This window comes from Rhinatrema bivittatum, chromosome 1, assembly GCF_901001135.1.
Source record: "Rhinatrema bivittatum chromosome 1, aRhiBiv1.1, whole genome shotgun sequence".
Taxonomy (NCBI): domain Eukaryota; kingdom Metazoa; phylum Chordata; class Amphibia; order Gymnophiona; family Rhinatrematidae; genus Rhinatrema; species Rhinatrema bivittatum.
Window position 1 is genome coordinate 212,293,717 of NC_042615.1, and position 20,612 is coordinate 212,314,328.

The 20,612-nt window shown below is 47.8% G+C and overlaps 1 protein-coding gene across 4 annotated transcripts in view; it reads left to right on the forward strand.

The window, feature by feature from the left end:
- KIAA0232 (KIAA0232 ortholog) overlaps positions 1–20,612 on the forward strand; it is a 294,375-nt gene that overhangs the window by 251,435 nt on the left and 22,328 nt on the right. For all 4 annotated transcript variants that reach the window (XM_029591550.1, XM_029591556.1, XM_029591572.1 and 1 more), the window contains one exon: positions 9,685–9,782. In XM_029591550.1, coding sequence (XP_029447410.1) covers positions 9,685–9,782 — 98 coding nt within the window. The remainder of the gene's footprint in view (positions 1–9,684; positions 9,783–20,612) is intronic.

Sequence of the window (20,612 nt, forward strand, 5' to 3'; positions counted from 1 at the left end):
GCCATTTGTCACATCTGAATCCTTTTTCATCTTGAAACAACTCTGCTACTTTAGTAGCTATAGAAATGGCATTTGTTGTTGGATGTGTACTATGTTTTTGTTTGATTTTAGCTATTTACACTGCATAGACCCTTGGATATTGCGGTTTAAAAATATTTTAAAATAAATAACTTAGGGCATGTCAGGACTAGGGATGTCAATAGCCATTTCAGATCAACCTCAGTAGAAGAGGTTTCCAAAACTGCAACCTGGAACTCTGTCCACAAACTCTTCTCATTATTACTCAAAAGGTAGATTTTAAAAGCCTTGCACACGCAAAAACAGCCACTTATGCGCGTAAGTGGGCCGCGTGGATGCTACGCGAATTTTAAATAGCCGGGAAGGACGTGGGTATATCGAGGTGCAAGCACCCAGAAAATGTAGGCGGAAAAGGGGCAGGGCATAGACTTTCCAGAGGTAGGACCAGCACTGATGTGTGTAACTCCAAATTTTCCTCAGCCAGCACATGTATATTATGCGTGCCACTTTGCTACAGTTTCTCGTTAGGCATAGGAGTCCGGTGAACATCGGAGAGAGAGCGAGTGCGAGTCTCTTTATAAGGCTCAGTCTGATACTCTATATATGGACCACTGTAAGGGGGCACTTTGATTCTGGGTGAGTTTTTGGGAGGGGAGGTGGGGTTAGGGGGGGTGATGTTAGACACATTCAGAGGTATCCATTGTAAAGTTGTGACATTATAGAATTTTTGACCTTATAAGTGTGAAAATTCTAACAAGAGTTGATTTGTACACTGCAGTCTCTGCTAGCTGCATTGTACAAATCAACTCCTCTTCATCACTTACAAGGTCTAAAATTCTTTTGTCAATTTTACAATGGATACCTCTGTCTGTAACACCACCCCCTAATCCCAACCCACCTCCCAAAAACTCACCCCAAATCACAGCCCCCTTATAACGGATCATATATAGAGTATCAGACTGAACCTTATAAAGAGTCTCTCTCTCCCTCCCCAGATGTTCACCAGACTCCTGCGCCTAATCAGGAGCTGTAGCAAAGAGGCACACATAAGATATGTGCATACAGCTGCAGACATGTGCTCATGAAGAGTATTTTATAACTTACGTGCATAGGTTATAAAATAGCGCATATTTTGTGCACAGCGAGATTCTCGCGTTTATGGTTATGGGCACACATGTCCCTTTTAAATTGACCCTTAAATGCACAGTACCAATGTGAGAGCAGGTTTTGGCAATCTGTTCTCAAGGGTCTTTTTGAGAGTTAGAGCCCTATTCCTGCCTCCCAGTCAGGAATCATTTTTAACCTGTTTTTCAAAGGGAAGGAAAATTGAGCTCACCAAGTCTGTGTGTGCGCTACTCCTCCCCCTCACAATAATTTGTTTGGTGTCCTACTTGCACCAATTTTTCAGAACTAAGGTGATCCTGACAGTGGTATTTTTTTATTAAAGATATGTGTTTTGTAGAAAGTACACTCCCAGTTCTGTATGGAACATTTTTGTAATAAGGGTTATCCTTGTTTAAAAAAAAAAAATCTGGTTACTGTTCAGTTATGTTTCTGTCATTTCCCCTTTTGTATTGAAGAAAGAGTTGCACTTGTCACGAATGATTCATCTTGTCCTCAGAGAAAACGTAATTGATTGCCTACAATAGGTGTTCTCAAAAGACAGGTATGCACCAGCCACACATTCTCTTCCATTGGATCCCTTCTGGTGTTGAGTAGTTTGAGCTAATTAAAAGAAACTGAGGCAGGAGCTATCTCACTTGCTCAGAAATATTTTTCAAACATTTTGAGTAAAGCTCTAGATCAAGGCTTCCCAAACCTGGCCTGGGGATCCCACAGCCAGTCACATTTTCTGGAGATCCACAGTGAATTTGCAGGAGAAATTTGCATATTCTGAGTCTCAGTTGTATGCAGATTTCTTATGCATATTCATTGTGGAAAACCCAGCTGGCTCTGGGGTCCCCAGGACAAGTTTGGGAAGCCTTTCTCTAGATACATTTGTGCCAAGAGGTGAGATCACACTGGTATTTCCCCCATCTTCAGAAATCGTTAGAGGTAAGTGGTTGCAATTTCTCCATGCTTGGTGGATTACACTAGTGTTGCATTCAGTATTGAAAATGGAAAATATTTTGTATGAGTGGATAGTTTTGCTGTTATTGACTTCCATAGCTAATATAATTATAGCCAGAGTCCCCAATGTCCTGTGGCAGGTTTTTTAAAATTCTAAGGCAATTATGTGGTAGATTGTATAACTTTGCATAAAGATTCATACCATATGCAACAAGTCAATTTTTTAGTGACAACCAATCATTTGTTTTAACACCATTTTTAAAATATATACAAATACAAAATTTACCAACTACAAAAATCAACTATTTATCAAGGAAAGATGTATGTTTAAAAATTGTTTTAAATGTCACTAGTTTTGAATTGAAATACAATGCCACCCTTTTTATGTTTTCTTGGGAAAGTCCTTGTCTTTCCGAGTATGTGAGTTTATGTATACTAAAAATGCCCTTAGCATCAGCAGTTTGTCATTAATTACACACATTATGTGCACATATATTGGACACATGGTAACAGACACAAAAAGGAGTTGAACTAGCACAAACAAATGTAAAACTTGTCAATGGTAGTGACAGTCATCGATTCTGTGAATGAAATTAATGCCTTCTCTGCCAGCTATGGGACACTAGCAGTTGCAGACTTCCAAAAAACACATCCAGATCTGTGTATCTGATTTATGATTGCCCACATGTGCAAGAACCTTTGTATAAAGATGAATTTTTTTTCTAAAGGGATGTCACTCAATTATATCAGAATAATCTATTGTTTGATTATTTAAAAGATCTTTGAGGAATCAAACTTTGACTGCTTTCTCTATCCACTCCAACTTCATCCCCTTCTGTTCACTTCAGAACAGGAGGAAAGAGGGTAGGGGGAATAATAGGTGAGAATTCCCTGCAGGTTGTTTGGGGGGAGGGGCTGGAGCCAGAAGCTAAGACTGAAGGCAGGTACCCTGTAACTTTCTTCAAAAGATTGAATGGAAAGATTTTATATATTTAAGAGATCTTTTCCTAGCGTGTAGACAGATGGACTCTGGACCAAAGGGTATAGTGTGCTCCTGATAGCAGTTGGAGACGGATCAGATTTTAATCTGATGTCAGCCCTAGTATATATACCCCTGCAGGAAGTGCAGCTCTTCAGTATTTTCCCTCTCCATAGCAGTTAGGGACTACCTGCATGCTCTCACAGCGTTAGAGTAAATTCACCGGAGAAAACCCAAAATAAGAGATCTTACCTCTACAGAGGAGCCCCACTCTCCTGCGGTGACACCCTCTGGTCCCTCCCCCAGTTGAGAATTCCCGAGGTGATTTCTGCGATCCCTCAGAGGTAAGCCTCGGTCCGGTGGCCGACCCTCAGCGGGGACCTAGCCCTGATTTCGGGTGCGGCTGAGAAGCAGCGGGTGCAACCTCGAGTGCAGCGGTGAAGGTATTGCCCTCTCCCCCCGCAGCCAGAGACCGCCCAGAACGAAACCTGGAAGCGCCGAGACAAGGTAAGGTAGAAATCTTCTTTATAGACTCCGGTCTCCGAAGCTCGAGGAGTCGCACAGGTCGCCGTCCGGGACCAGTGCCACCGGGTTGATCCGCCCTAGCAGGGCTAGACCCCGGTTAGATCCAAGGGGCCTCCCACATGGATTCCCCTGTGGTGGTCGCCATATTGTCCGCATGGTCGCCGACACCATTTTGATCTGCTCGCCGCCCGGTTCGCCGCTTCGATCCGTGCGCACAGAGGCGAGCCATGCGCACAAATTCCTTGTGTCCAACGTCACATGCTCAAGTACCGTGCGCACAAGATATACGTGTAACACACGCTCACTGTGCTGGTCACATAACTTCGATTTGTGCGCACACCAGTGCACACATCCTGAGTGCACACCCAATCTACATGCACATCTTCGAAGCACCGGAGCACATAACAGATTTTACGTGCCTATATCCATGGCACCACCAGAAAAGGAGCTCAAGGCTCAGGGCCTCCGCCCAGCATGCCACATCAGAGCCGCTCAGCACGAAGAGGCCAATGCCCTGTGTATCCAGTGCGAGGAGGCCCTGGGGGATCCAGCCCAGGGCCAGCCCCAGCCGGGACCGGGTTCTAACTCCTCAATAAGTACCCCGGACCTAGCGGGACACCACCTCAAATGGGACCCCCCAGGGACACAGCGCCTTCTAGGCTAGATCCAGCGTCTTCTCCTGGGTGGAATTCTTCAAAGGCCTGCACACCTTCGTTCACAGGCAGATGGAGCCTCCAATAACATGGCCACAGCCTCCACCAGAGGACCCTTCGCCCCGGGCCCTTGTAGGCCCAGAGAAGTGAATCCACCGCCCAGAAGCCCCACCTATGGGGACATGGACAACTCGGAGGAGGAATCAGAGCCCCTGGAGGAGGGGGAACTCCCGGGGACAGAGCCTCACCGGACCATGAGGCGCTTGTTCACCAAGAACGAGCTTCCAGACCTGGTCACCCACAGCCTGAAGGAGCTTGCTATCCTGGGCACAAGTACCTGGGGGGAACCTAAGACGAATCCCCTGCTAGAGGGACTCCGTCAGACCTCCCGCCATTTCCCTCTGTTACAAGCCGTCCAAAAGCTAATTGACCTGGAATGGGTTGCCCCAGAGTCTACATTCAAAGGGGGACGGGCTCTGGCAGCCATGTACCCTCTGGACCCGGCGGCCAAAGACCTGACATGCCCCAAAAGTGGATGCCATGGTCTGCGCGGTCTCGAAGCGCACTACTATCCCAGTGGAGGAAGATGCAGCACTCAAAGACGTTTGGAATACATCCTCAAACAGTCCTTTCACGTTGCCACTATGTCCCTACAGATAGCGGCCTGCTGCACCGTGGTGACCCGTGCCTGCCTATCACAGACAAGGAGCAACACTCCTGGGGAAGCCATGGAACCAGCAGTATCATTCCTCGCAGATGCTGCTTCCGACCTGGTGCGCACCGCAGCTAGAGGAGTGTCATCAGCCGTGGCAGCCAGGAGGCAACTCTGGCTCCGAAGCTGGTCAGCCGACGTGTCATCCAAAATGAGACTCACAAGAATGCCCTTCAAGGGATCCCTCCTGTTCGGAAGCGAACTATAGAGAAACTGGCTAACAAATGGGGCGAGTCCCCACTGCTGTGGCTACCGGAGGACAGGAATAAGAGAAACCAGCAACTCTTCCCTCGATCTTCCAGGGGCAGAGGTTCACAGCGCTTCAACCCGTACAGACACACTTATCAAGCGCCTCATCCTACAGGCAGGAACCAGTCCTTTCGGAACAAGCACAACAAAAGGGGAACCAGCTCGGGACCAGGCCCCAGCTGCACCCCACAATGAGAATCAGCCAACCCGTCCAAAGGAAGAAGCCATAGGGGGCAGACTTGCTCTATTCTACCAAAGATGGGTTGAGAACTTCGGACAAGTGGGTCCTAACTATCATTCGAGAGGGGTACTACCTGGATTTCCTCCGAACCCCTTTGGACAAGTTCGTGGAATCCCCCTGCCACGACCCCTCCAAGAGGGTGGCAGTGGAAGCTACACTAACCAGATTACTAGCCCTAGAGGCCAAAACCCCAGTGCCTCCACAACAAATAAATACTGGGCATTATTCCATCTATTTCATCGTCCCCAAGAAAGAGGGAACGTTCAGACCCATCCTGGACCTCAAGTCGGTCAACCGTCACCTGAAAATCCCCTGTTTCCGCATGGAAACCCTACGCTCTGTAATAAGGGCGATACATCCCTAGATCTGTCGGAAGCCTACCTACACATTCTGATTCATCAAGAACATCAGCGCTTCCTAAGCTTCAAAATCCTGGAACGTCACTACCAGTACGGGGCAGTACCCTTCAGGCTAGTCACAGCACCCCGGACGTTCACCAAGATCATAGTGGTGGTGGCGGCAACACTGAGGAAGGAAGGAATCCTTGTGCACCCTTACCTAGACGATTGGCTGATCAGGGCGAAATCCCCAGAGGAAAGTCATCAGGCAACCAACAGAGTCAAAACTCTACTGGAGAGCCTCGGATGGGTGGGCAACACAAACAAAAGCTGTCTGCAGCCCTCACAGTCTCTAGAATACTTAGGAGTCCGATTTGACACCAAACACGACAAGGTCATCCTGACCGACAAGAAGATCAAAACTGATGAACCAGTTGAAAACCCTGCTGAGCGAACCTAGCTTCACAGCATGTGATTACTTACAAGTCCTCTGTCTCATGGCATCCACACTGGAAGTAGTGCCATGGGCACGAGCTCACATGAGACCCCTACAGTCCTCACTTCTATCACGATGGAATCCACTGTCCCAAAACTACACTGTACGTCTACAGCTCCCTGGCAGAGTTCAGACCCAACTACGATGGTGGCTACAAGACAGTCTTGTTCCCTGGCTCAGGTGGCTATCTTCACCGACTTGGATCCTGCTCACCACGGATGCCAGCCCTAGAGGATGGGGAGCACACTGCGAAGAGCTAACCGCCCAAGGGCAGTGGAACACAGTCGGGATGGAACATCAATAGCCTAGAAGCCCAGGTAGTCACAGACTCCGAGACAAAGCGGCCAGAGTAATGTCAGACAATGCCACAACAGTGGCCTACATCAACTGTCGGGGAGGAACCAGAAGCCAACAGGAGTCTCTGGAAATAGACCCCCTAATGTTTTACTGTTTTGCTTTTATGTTTTTGTTTTTGTTTTTGCTGCTCAATGAGACTTGTTAGCAAATATGTTTACATTACAATGTTAATTTTGAACTAGTTTACCCTGTTCCAAGTTCCGTAACCTTGTTCTATGTAATGCCTCTAGGCAAAATTTATGTTCTGTTTCAATGTAAACCGATGTGATCTGTATTTCATACAGGAAAACCGGTATAAAAAAAATCTAAAAATAAATAAATAATGTCATGGGCGGAAGTGAATCTCCAGGAGATCTCGGCCGTCCACATCGTGGGTAAAGACAACATCACGGCGGATTGCCTCAGCAGAGAGTCTAGACCCAGGGGAATGGAAGCTGTCAACCGCAGAGTTCCAACTGATCATGGACCTTCTGGCAAACCGGTCCAATGCCCAAGTGCCCAGTTTCTTCAGCCGCAGGCAGGAACATCAGTCCCAGGGAATCGCTACCCTGGTACAGACCAGGCCACAGGAGACTCTGCTATACGCCTTCCCGCCATGGCCACTATTGGGAGCAATCATTCACAAGATAGAACAACACAGGGGACCAGTACTTCTGGTAGCCCCGGACTGGCCAAGAAGACCGTGGTACGTAGACATGCGAAGACTACTGACAGGGACCCCCCTGCCACTGCCTCCACACACAGACCTGCTCCAACAAGGGCCGATCCTCTATGAGGATCCAGCTCAATTCTCTCTTACGGTCTGGCCATTGAGAGGGCTTGCCTGAAGGAGAGCAGATACTCGGGGCTGTAATTGACACCCTACTCCGAGTACGCAAGTTCTCCACATCTCTAACATACATAAGGATTTGGAGAATATTCGAAGCCTGGTGCAAGGACCACGACATCATACCACGCTCAGTCAAAATTCCTGCGATCTTGGAATTCCTACAGAACAGCCTACAGAAGGGATTGTCCCTCAACTCCCATCAAGGTACAGGTGGCCGCATTGTCATGCTACGGAACAGAGCAACAGCATAGCCTCTCACCCGGATGTTTCCCACTTCCTGAAAGGAGTCAAGCACATCCAACCACCCCTAAAGTGGCCAGTACCTCTTTGGAACCTCGACCTGGTCCTAGATTTCTTAGCTGGAGCCTCCTTCAGACCTCTCCACAGTCTGTCTCTCTGACTATTAACACTGAAGACAGCCTTCCTGCTGGCAGTTTGTTCAACCCGTCGTATATCCGAGCTACAAGCACTGTCCTGCCGTGAGCCGTTTCTCAGGCTCACCCCGGGAACCATCCAGTTATGCAAGGGTCCCCTCGTTCCTCCCCAAGGTGGTGTCTCACTTCCATCTCAACCAAACCATCTCACTACCATCACCAGATGAGCATAAGAATTCGGAAGAGGCTCGAAGTCTACGCCACCTCAATGTCGGCAGACTCCTATCCAGATACCTGGAAATGTTGGATCCCGTACAAAAAACGGACCACCTATTCGTCCTTCACAGCGGGAAGAGGCAAGGAATAGCGGCCTCATGAGCAACCATAGCCTGCTGGATCAAAGTCATCAAGGTGGCCTACTTAGAAGCAGGCAAGCCGCCACCTCTACAAGTCAAGGCCCATTCTACTAGAGCCCAGGCAGTGTCCTGGGTGGAAACCAAGATGCTGTCACCCACCGAGATCTGCAGGGCAGCGACATGGTCCTCCATCCACACCTTCTCCAGGTTTTACCACATGGATGTTCAGGCTCGGGAGGACACAGCATTCGCAAGGGCAGTACTAAGTGGGTCACGGGCAGCCTCCCACCCAGTTCGGGAATAGCTTTTATACATCCCATCGGTCCTGAGTCCATCTGCTACACACTAGGAAATGGAGAAATTACTTGCCTGATAATTTTGTTTTCCTTAGTGTAGACAGATGGACTCAGCATCCCACCCACGGCTGCCGTTACTCATGGAATCCTCGGGGGACATCCCATGAGCGAGTGATTCAAGGGTAAGCCATGCTTTCCTTCACCTAGGACACCCATCCTACCAGGTGTAGACGTTTCCCGGTTGAGGGCACTGGCGGTCTCCAGCTATAGCCAATTCAACCAGTTCAAATTAATCAAGTTAACCAAGTTATAAGTTATTCAAGTTATTCAAATTAGTCAGTTACACGTATATCCACAATGCTTTTCGAGGAGAATACTGAACAGCTGCACTTCCCGCAGGGGTATATGTACTAGGGCTGACGTCAGATTGAAATCTGATCCGTCTCCAACTGCTATCAGGAGTACACTATAATCATTGGTCCTGAGTCCATCTGTCTACACTAAGGAAAACAAAATTATCAGGTAAGTAATTTCTCCAATATTCTAGAAATTCTGAAGTCATGGCAGGGTACAATAAAACACATGCCTAGAAAAAAAATACACATAAGAACAAAAACATTCAGGAATGTTGATTCTGTGGCAGGTTATCAGTTATGCAGCAACAAACACAATCACTGGGGCCTTTGTCATCTTAAAGAAAGATTTCTGTCAAATCTGTTTTGGTTATTTAGATTTCTTGTTCTTCTGAGGTCATATGAGAACTGTTATAGACTTTCATTTGTTGATTGCTCTGTGAATAGTTAAAATGGCGATCTAATATTAGTGACCTGATTGTATTTGATTTTTGTAAGTATGTAACAACTGCCATATCTGTAAAATTAAAGATGGATTCCTGCAATTTCAAGCTTATTACTGAATCAGAGAACTTTTGTTTTAACCATTCTGAATTACTTTCATTTATCTGACTTAGCTAACATAATAGCTGTGTCCGTTCACTATACTCTGCTTCTAATTAAGGGTCTGATTTACTAAGACTTTTCTCCCATATTGTATCCTTGGGAGGAGAAATAAAGCTTTGTAAATTGGGTCCCAAATTCGTGGACAGACTGACTGACTCCCTAATGCATTGGATAAGGAATAATCTCAGTTTATTTTCTTTTCCTTTCAATAAAACATTCTTGCTACATTAAGCATACTATACAAATGCCAAGGAGGAGAATGATGTAGAAGAATATTCATTTGTAAAAGAAATTCCTAACAGTGGAGAGCATCTTTTAGACTTGAATAAAGTAAGTAATTTGTTCTGTGCTTCATCCTGTTTACTGTATTTAGACTGCAAAATTTGAGTTCAGGACTGTCAGATATCTCTTTACACTGTTTGATTTTCTCATAACTTTCCATTTGAATGCAAATAACACAATGTTATAGATTGTATACTATGTATATACAGTAATATATAGTTTTCTCTAATACTGTAAAATATATGGAAAACATTGCATATCTACACTTAAAATTATATGAATACAGTGAGTTCTTTAGCTTGGCAACAGTACAGTGCTGCAACATGGCATATTTACTTAGGTGTAATAACTCAGGTCTTGAATCAAGTTTGGTTTTTAGAATCACCATAATCAGATATATTTACGGTATATGCATTTGGTCTAAAAACAGTTTTGGTTATCCTGAAAATCAGACTTTTTGGTAATGTCAAACAAGAGTTGCCTACCTTGTCAAAGAAATGTTTTGGTTGAGTTAGTGTATGTATTATATGTCCTGAAAAGGATGTGAACTTAGACTGAGGATGATTTACAATCACAGCAATGAAAGAACAGTTGCAGCTCAGATTATGATTGTAAGAGGGAGAGGAGAGAGAAACTAGAAGCATGGATCATAGAGGGGGGAGAGATGGCCAGCATTAGCGTGATGGGTTAGACTGAAGGTTCAGAAGACAGTAGTGAAATAGATGAGGATAAGGTTGGATGAAAATGAGAATGAAAAACATGAGGAATAGTGGGAAGGGCATTAGGAGCCTGTTGAATTCAGTAAATGATAAATGCCTTAATTTTGAAGTGTAATTTACCAAAACCAGTTCTACAGATCTGGAAAATATTTAGACATTTTTAGTTGCAAACCAAATATTTACAGCCTCTGTTGTATCAAGGTAAACCCAGGATCAGCCATTGCCATCAAAATTGTTATTCATATACTTAGCTTGCTCTAATTGGAATGCAAGAATCCAAGGTTCTAAAATGTCAGCTTCCTGTGCCAATCACTAGAAAATGGAAGCATCTTAATACTGTGGAATAAAGAAATGGGAAGTACTTCAGGTGAAAGCCCAACATCACAGCATTTCAGCACTATAAAGTATCTGCTTCCTGTTAACTCAGGCAGGCTAATCCCCACAAGTTGGTTATGCACTTCTACCAGCAGATGGAGATGGAGTAAAAGCTGCCGTCACGAATATATAGCCCTTCCCTGACAGCCCGCCAGTAATCTCAGACTCAGCAGATGGTGGACATGCATTTCCCTACTGGGGTCTGCTTGGGGTATGAAAAAGGTGGATGGATTCAGAAGTAGATGAGCAGCTGGATAGCACCACTTGCCAACTGGCGATACCAGTGGGTCCCTCCCTTAGTTGAGTGTCTTGAGTTTGTTAGCCTTTTTACAGGTGCGGTCATATTAAAACACAAAGCAGTTGCAGGCTGAGAGAGGACCTGGCGGTGAAGGTTTTTGCCCTCTTCCTCTGTAGCCAGAGACCCATTTGTGCCTTCAGCCAGGGAGGGCTGAGCTCAGGTTAAAGAAAAAGTTGAGGAAATGGTTAGGGAGGCTTACTTTCCCTATTTTGTTCTTACTGGGTCTTCCTTCCTTGGTGTTGCTGTTTGGAGTCTTCCTGCTCATGTCTCTGGGGAGTTGAGTGAGATGTGGAGGTGGTTCAGGCACAGTGGGTTGAGCAGCCTTTGGCTACACTCCTCTTCCAGGCTTGGTATCTCGGGCCGCATTGTAAGCCGTGGCTACTCCTTCACATGCTTTTGTGTGCACCTTCTTGCCACGCAGCGGTGTAGTGATAGTGCGCAAGTGATCGCCTACTTGTATGCATAAGGCCACAGATTTTGTTTCTGCAGGTATTTCTGTGGCTTGCGAGTTTGCATGTTTTGAATGCATAGCTGAGTGCATATTCTGCACATATACTTGAGCACATATCTTATTGACGCATGTGTCAAGCCAGTACATCATGGTGCTAGTGCCAAAGAAGTCTAAGCGATTTGTGCTGCTTGCCATATAAGGGCAATTTAGCTGGGGATTTCTGTGAGTGTCTGCGCTGCCTGGATGCTCGAGGTGATTTGCCTCCTGATTTTGCCGACGCTGGTCCATCCCTCTCTGTTAGGAGGCGTGGGTCTGGAGGCGACACAAGGATGGTCCCCTTCTTCAGTTGATCCAATGGCAATGACGTCTTCAGGAGATATTCGCTCAGAACATCAGGTTTGGGCCCATGGAGCCTGGTATAGACACACCCTCTCTTTCCTGGTTGGAATTTTTCCAGGGACTGCAGAGTTTTCTGCATGGGGGTACCCTTCAGAGAGTGCTTCCTAAATGAGGGTCACATACTTGGGGTCCCTACTTGTCCACCACCATGTGCAAATGCCGTGGTGCAGCGGTCCCTGATGATATTTTGGAGGATGTGGATTAAGATTACACTGATAGTGATTCAGGTTTTTCCCTTGTTGAAGAAAGGGAAATTCCCCTAGATTTGAAATAACACAGAACTCTACTCTGTTTCTTTCATAGAGATGAGTTGCCGGATCTATTATATCAGACTCTGAAGACGCTTAGGGTGGCTGGAGTGGCTCTATGAGTGCACAGGAAGAGGACCTCCTATTGGTCACCCTATCAGTGGTACCCTCCTGGATGCGATTCAAGAGTTGATTGACCTTGATTGGAGTGTGCCGGGGGGGGGGTGCACCTTGACGGGTTTGTATCCCTTGGATCCGAAGGCAAGAGAGAAGTTGCATTTCCCAAAGGTGGATGCGCTGCTGTGTTCTGTTACTAAGTGAACCACCATTCCGGTGAAAGCAGAGGCAGCTCTAAAGGATGCTCAGGATAGAAGGATTAAAGCTATCCTTAAGCCTTTGAGGCCATGGCAGTGAATTTGTAAATTGCTTCTTGTTGTTCTCTGGTGGCTCGAACTACTCTGTATCTCTCTCAGGAGTCTGAGGGAATTGTTTTGGGTAGCAAAGTGGTAATGGAATCGCGAGCCACCACCTTAGCTGATGCGGTCTGTGACCTTGTTCGCACTGCCCCAGAAGGGGTACTTCCATGATAACAACTAAATATAAGCTGTGGCTGCAAAATTGGTTGGCAGACACCATTTCTAAGTCCACTCTCATTAAGTCGCTCTTTAAGCGTTCTCTTTTATTGGGCAGTGAATTGAAGAAGATATCGAAAAGATAGGGGGAAGCCCAAGTCCCTTGTTTTAAAATATATATTTTTTTTTTCAACTATATTTTTTCAAACCCAATTTTTAGGCAATATTGCACTTCCCTTAATGCTTGTTTAATGTTTAACATAAACCAAAAACACTCCCTTCAGAGTGAAATACAAGCACTATTATTATATTCAGATTTATCTTTTACTGCATTTTAAACACGAAAGTAGTCTCTTCATGATTCCTTGGGATACCCTTACAAGTAATGGTATGAATGTTTTTGCACAGATTATTTATGGTTGGTAATTATTATTTATGGTTATTTATTATTTATGGTTGGTAATGAAAAGTGAGGATGTATGTGAATGGGTATGTTTGAGTGTGAATGAAGGTTGATTTAAGCATTACATAAAAGCTAATGATGTATTTTGGTGAGATACAAATATAAATGCTTATTGTACATTTTATGTAAACTCTGATTTAGAGAATAGTTCACCTTTTGATATTTTTCTATGAATTTAATAAAAAGATAAATCTGAATATAATAGTGCTTGTATTTCACTCCGAAGGGAGTGGTTTTTGTTTATATATATATATATAACAACTCCCACCCAGTCTCTAGCCTTCCTTTCTTGTCCAACCTAGCAGAGAACGTGGTTTACCTCCAATTCCTCAACCATGTTGAGGAATGCAACATCCTATGCCGTCACTAAATTCGGCTTCAGGAAAAGGCCATGGAACTGAATCTGTCCTATTGGCCATCTCCAGTAGTATCCATTTACATGCTGATCTAGGTGGTGACTCCCTCCTTATTAGATCTCTCTCCTGCCTTTGACATGGTCAATCACCAACTCCTAATTCGGTACTTAAGAGACATTGACATCAAAGGTACTGCCCTTAAATGGTTTGAATAATTTGTTGAACAGAACACAATCTTTTATTTCCTAGCATGTAGCAGATGGACTCAAAACAAATGGGTATAGTGTGCTCGTGTTAGCAGTTGGAGACTGATCTGACGTCAGCACGGGTACATATACCCCCACAGGAAGTGCTGCAAATCAGTAATTTTCGTCTCCAAAGCAGTTTGGAGCTACCTCACGCTCGCTGAGCGTCTTTCCAAATTCTAACGACTAAATTCCTAGAAGAAACCTATTGAAGTCAAGCCCCGCACTCCGGTGATATCTGGCAGTCACTCACCTAGTTGAGTTTCCCGAGCTGACTTCCGTGGTCTCTCGGAGGTAAGAGCCTCGGTCCGGTGGCCGGTTCGCGGCAGGGACCTAGCCCCTGAGTGAGAAGGGCTCGGGCGCGGCTTGGCCCCCGAGCGAGACGCGTTCGGGAGCGGCCTAGAGGCAGCGGGGCGCACTTCCTTTTGCGCGGCGGTTGAAGGTACTCTCCCCCGCAGCCGGAGACCGCCCGGGTCGCAGCCGGGAAGCGCCGAAGACAAGGTAAGGCGTATATCTTTACTTGGTCTCCAAGGAAGTGTGGATTCGCTGGGCCTGCCTACGAGGCAGCATGCCAAGGAGGTCGCCATTTTTGCCTGCCAACTCATCTTCAAGCCGATGAGCGCACGTTGCTAAGCTAAGCGCCCACAATAGGCGCAGGTTGTTAGAGCACGCGATAGGCGCAGGTTGTTAGCGCACGTTGATAGGACGCCCGCGGATAGGCGCACGTTGATAGGACGCCCGCGGATAGGCGCACGTTGATAGGACGCCCGCGGATAGGCGCACGTTGATAGGACGCCCGTGGATAGGCGCACGTCTATAAAACGCCCGCGGATAGGCGCATGCTGTTACGCGCACTTGTTAAGCACACATCATTGGGCGATACCGAATTTCAGGCGAATGGAGCATAAGAGAGCCCATGCGGCCGCAGAGCTGGCACCTCCAGAATCTGGCATGAAAGCTCTAAGCCTCTGCTCAGCATGCAACCTCAGAGCCACACAGAGCGAGGAAGCAGACTCACTATGTGCCCAATGTGAGGAGGCCATGGGAGTCCCAGGACAGGACCAGCCCCAGCCCAGCGGTTCCTCAGGGAGCACACCGGACTTAGCGGGCCGCAGCGAGCAACCAGGGAACCCAAGAGACCTGGTGCCCCTACGGCCAGATCCGGCTTCGCTTTCCTGGGTGGAATTATTCAAAGGGATTCACGCCTTTGTCCAGATGCAGTCTGCTCCTCGAATGGGTCTTTCCGCCCAGGTTGATCCGGTCCTTGGACCCTCGAGACCTAGGCGCAGCCACTCCCCACCAGACAGCCCCGCTTATGGGGATTCAGATTGCTCCCAGGACAGTGAGGAACTTCCCTCGGAGATAGCCATATCGGACCGTGAGGCGCTTCTTTCAGAAGGAGGATCTTTCAGGCCTGGTCTCGCAATGCCTATCGGAGCTGGCCATTCCGGGCCCTAAAATGAACCCCCTGTTAGAGGGCCTGCGCCAACCGGCTCACCATTTTCCCCTCCTACAGGCAGGCACAGCAGCTAATCGATCTGGAATGGAAGGCACCGGAGGCCTCATTTAAAGGGGGTCGGGCCTTGGCAGGCATGTACCCTCTGGATCCAGCATCCAAGGAGCTGTTGGTGTGCCCCAGGGTAGACGCCATAGTTAACGCAATAGTGAAGCACACCACCATTCTGGTTGAGGGGGGAGCGGCCCTCAAGGATTCGCATGACCGACGCATGGACACCATTCTGAAACAAGCCTTTGAGGTAGCAGCCATGTCCCTACGAATCGCGACCTACTGCACCGTGGTGACGCGCTCCTGTTTATCACAGGCGAGAAACAACACCCAGGGAGCAGACATGGAATCCACTCTCGCATTTCTTACTGATGCAGCCTCCGACCTCGTTCGTATGACAGCCAAGGGAGTCTCCTCTTCAGTGGCAGCCAGGAGGCAGCTTTGGCTACGTAATTGGGCGGCCGACTCGTCCTCCAAGACACAACTCACAAGAATGCCCTTTAAGGGTTCCTTACTGTTCAGCAGCGATCTCGAGAGCTGGGCTACTAAATGGGGTGCCTCCCCATTACCCCATCCACCAGAAGACAGGGCGAGGAGGAGCCAGCGTTCTTTTTCTAGACCATCTAGAGGTAGAAATTCGCAGCGCTTCAACCCTTACAGGACTCGCTATCGAGCACCTCATTCCCAGGCCAGGAACCAGTCCTTTCGGACTAAGCATAACAAGAAGAGAACCGGCTCGGGTTCCGGCCCCGGCCGCAACCCACAATGACAATCAGCCGACCCATCCGGGAGTAGCAGCCATAGGGGGCAGGCTAACCCTCTTCTACCGCAGGTGGGTCGAGATTACTTCGGACCAGTAGGTCCTCGCCATCATCTGAGAGGGATATTACCTGGATTTCTTTCGGCTTCCACCGAACAAGTTTGTGGAATCTCCTTGTTCACTGCTCAAGGCATCGGAACTAGAAGCGACCTTACAGAGGCTCCTGGCCCTAAAAGCCATAATCCCAGTACCTGCGGGAGAGGTAAATTCTGGGCATTATTCCATTTATTTCATAGTACCCAAGAAGGAGGGCACTTTCAGGCCCGTCCTGGACCTCAAGTCAGTCAACTGACACCTACGGGTCCCCAGCTTTCGCATGGAAACTCTACGGTCGGTCAAGAATTCGGTACAGCCAGGGGAGTTTCTCACCTCCCTAGATCTGTCGGAAGTCTACCTGCATATCCCAATCCATGCGGATCACCAGCACTATTTACGCTTCAAAGTCCTGAATCAGCACTTCCAGTTCCGAGCTTTGCCCTTCGGGTTAGCCACCGCGCCGTGGATCTTTACCAAGGTGGTAGTAGTAGTGGCGGCGGCACTCAGGAAGGAAGAAATTCTTGTCCATCTGTTCGATTGGCTGATCAGGGCAAAGTCACCGGAGGAGAGCCACCGGGCAACCAACAGAGTTATAGCTCTTCTGGAGAGCCTAGGATGGGTAGTCAACTTAAACAAGAGCTCCCTACAGCCGTCCCAGTCGCTGGAATACCTAGGGGTCCAATTTGACACCCGAGAAGACAAGGTCAGCCTGACCTCCAAGAGACAATCAAAACTCCAGAGTCATCTGCAGGCCCTGCTGAGCGCCAGCCGGCCCACAGCTCGAGATTACCTTCAGGTCCTCGGCCTCATGGCATCCACTCTGGAAGTGGTGCCCTGGGCGCGGGCTCATATGAGACCGTTGCAACGCGCCCTTCTATCTCAATGGAGCCCACGATCACAGAACTACACCGTACGCCTACCTCTACCGGCCAGAGTGCGGTATCAGCTACGGTGGTGGTTGCAGCCCGGCCAAATGAGCCGGGGGTCAAGAATGTCCTCCCCAACCTGGATTCTGCTCACCACAGATGCCAGCCTGAACGGATGGGGAGCACACTGCGAGGAACTCACCGCCCAAGGGCGGTGGACCAGAAAAGAGTCGAAGTGGAGCATCAACCGACTAGAGGCAAGGGCAGTCAGGCTAGCGTGCCTGCGATTTGCCCACAGACTTCGCGACAGAGCGGTCAGAGTGATGTCAGACAATGCCACCACGGTGGCATACATCAATCATCAGGGCGGAATCAGAAGCCAACAGGTATCCCTGGAAATAGCTCCCCTGATGATTTGGGCAGAAGCAAATCTCCAGGACATCTCCGCCGTCCACATTGCCGGGAAGGACAACACGACGGCAGACTTCCTCATCAGAGAAAGCCTAAACCCGGGGGAGTGGCAGCTGTCACCCACAGCCTTTCAGATAATTGTGGATCAATGGGGGACGCCAGCCATGAACCTCTTAGCGGACAGGTCCAACGCTCAAGTACCCAGATATTTCAGCCGCAGGCGGGATCCTCGGGCTCAGGGGATCGATGCCCTGCTACAGCCGTGGCCTCAGGGGATCCTGTTATACGCCTTTCCTCCATGGCCCCTGCTGGGCGCCATAGTACACAGGATTCAGCGACACAGAGGCCTAGTTCTTCTAGTGACCCCGGACTGGCCAAGAAGACCCTGGTACGCAGACATGAGAAGACTACTGGCAGGGAACCCTCTACCTCTGCCTCCCTACAGGGACCTGCTGCGGCAAGGTCCCATCCTCCACGAGGATCCGGCTCAATTCTGTCTTACGGTCTGGCCATTGAGAGGGCTCGACTGAAGAAAAGGGGATACTCGGAGCCGGTTATAGATACACTCCTCCGAGCACGCAAGTTCTCCACATCCCTAACATATATCAGGATCTGGAGAGTTTTTGAAGCCTGGTGCGACTCTCACGGCACCAACTCGCATGCCGCTAAGATTCCTATCATTTTGGACTTCCTACAAGATGGACTTCAGAAGGGTCTGTCCCTCAGCTCCATCATGGTTCAGGTAGCAGCGCTGTCTTGCTACGGTCCCAGGAGTGACGGCAACACCATTGCCACACACCCAGACGTCTCACATTTCCTGAAAGGAGTCAAACACATTCGCCCGCCACTGAAGTGGCCAGTGCCCTTGTGGAATCTCAACCTAGTATTGGAATTTTTGGCGGGATCAGCCTTCAGGCCCCGTTGAGGCCTGTCCCTCCGTTTGTTAACCTTGAAGATGGTGTTCCTGCTGGCTGTATGCTCAGCAGGCCGCATCTCAGAGCTACAAGCACTATCCTGTCGTGATCCATTTCTCAGAATCACTCCAGAGGCTATCCATCTTTGCCCAGTGCCATCCCTTTTACCCAAGGTGGTCTCACACTTTCACCTCAACCAAACCATATCCTTGCCTACCACGGAAGGTTTGAAGAAGTCGGAGGAAGGTCGAATGCTACGCCATCTCGACATCAGCAGACTGCTGTCCAGATACCTGGAAATGTCAGAAGCAGTACGAAAGATGGACCACCTGTTCGTCCTGCACAGCGGGAAGAAGCAAGGGGAAGCGGCCTCACGGCCGACCATCACCCGCTGGATTAAAGAAGTGATCAAGGCAGCCTACGTGGAGGCGGGAAAACCACCGCCTCTACAGGTCAAGGCTCATTCTACCAGAGCACAATCTGCCTCTTGGGCAGAAGCTAAGCTGCTGTCGCCTGCAGAGATATGTAAAGCAGCGAAGTGGTCCTCCCTCCATACCTTCTCCAGATTCTACTGTCTGGACGTCCAGGCCAGGGAGGACACAGCATTTGCGAGGGCAATCCTACACGGTCCTCGGGCAGCCTCCCGCCCAGTCCGGGAGTAGCTTTTGTACATCCCATTTGTTTTGAGTCCATCTGCTACACGCTAGGAAATGTAGAGATTACTTACCTGATAATCTCGTTTTCGTTAGTGTATGCAGATGGACTCAGCATCCCGCCCGGCTGCCGGCATACATGGGGATTCACTGACTCACGGTAAGCCATGTTTTCTTATAATAGGCCATCCACCCTGCTGGGGCTTTGCCTGGCTTCGCCTGGCTTCGCCTGGTTCGCTTGGTCTTGCCCGGAAGTATGCTCCAGCGAGAAGGTAAAATAAATTAACTGTTTCTCAGCTGATGCCTACGGGTACATCTATGCGAATAACAAGGCTATTCAGTAAGACTGAGACTGTTTAAAGCTTGATAGACATTTCTATATTAGCATGCCCCCGAAAAGAAAGGGGAAGGTGAGGATTTTTCCTCCCCTATCTCTCCCCTCGCCAATACAAGCGGAAATCAGTCGTTTTATGATCTCGCCTGCAATAATAAAGGCAGGACACGATGATTCTGGTGCGTCAATCAGTCAGGGAGGACTGGTTGTACCTGCAGAGGAGACCTCCCTTAGTCCAAACACCGGACTTCCACCGGCAATAAGGGAGGGAAATGGGACTATAGGAGAAGCTGAAGGGGATTTAAATTTGTCCAGCTACAGCTTTTGCAAGGAAGATTACTGATTTGCGGCACTTCCTGTGGGGGTATATGTACCTGTGCTGACGTCAGATCCGTCTCCAACTGCTAGCACGAGCACACTATACCCATTTGTTTTGAGTCCATCTGCATACACTAAGGAAAACGAGATTATCAGGTAAGTAATCTCTACATTTGTGCCAACAATATCTCTAAACTGAGTTCTACATGTGGTGTGCCCCCAAGGCTGTCTCTTCTGCGATCCTTTTCAACATTTATATCAACCCACTTTGAGTGCCACCTTTTTGTGGATGACATTTAAATCTGTGTCAGAATTGGGTCTGACCAAACTTCCTCCAAAGCTAATCTCAATAATTGTCTATGTGGCTGTAGCTCAATATCTTAGCAACCAGAAACTCAAACTGTGAACACCCTCTAAATTTATTTAAAATCTTTTCTATACCGTCGTTCAGTAGATTACCGTCACAACGGTTTACATAGAGGCACATATAGTAAATTGTACATGTATCTGTTCCTATTATTGGTAATGGAGGTGCCTTATAAGCTCGGTAACATGGTTTTATAATAATGGCTAATTGTTCAATGTTTTCTAATCTGACCTTTGATTACAATAAAAACTGTTAGATTTTACATTCAAGTTAAAAGGTGCAGTAAACAAACCACAACATACATACATATAATGTGCTTAGTGCTGTATAAAGATTTTGTGTACAGCTTTCAGCGTTTCTCTATTTCTTGCTCTTTGTGAAATGCTCCTCTAAAGAGCCATGTCTTTAAGCGCTTTTTGAAGGTCTTGCACTTTCTCGGGTATTTCAATTTTCTGATTGTTTTTTAGCAGTATTGGAGATCAGATGACTGTCATGTTTTTTCGTTCAGGATGGAGGAATTCAGTTT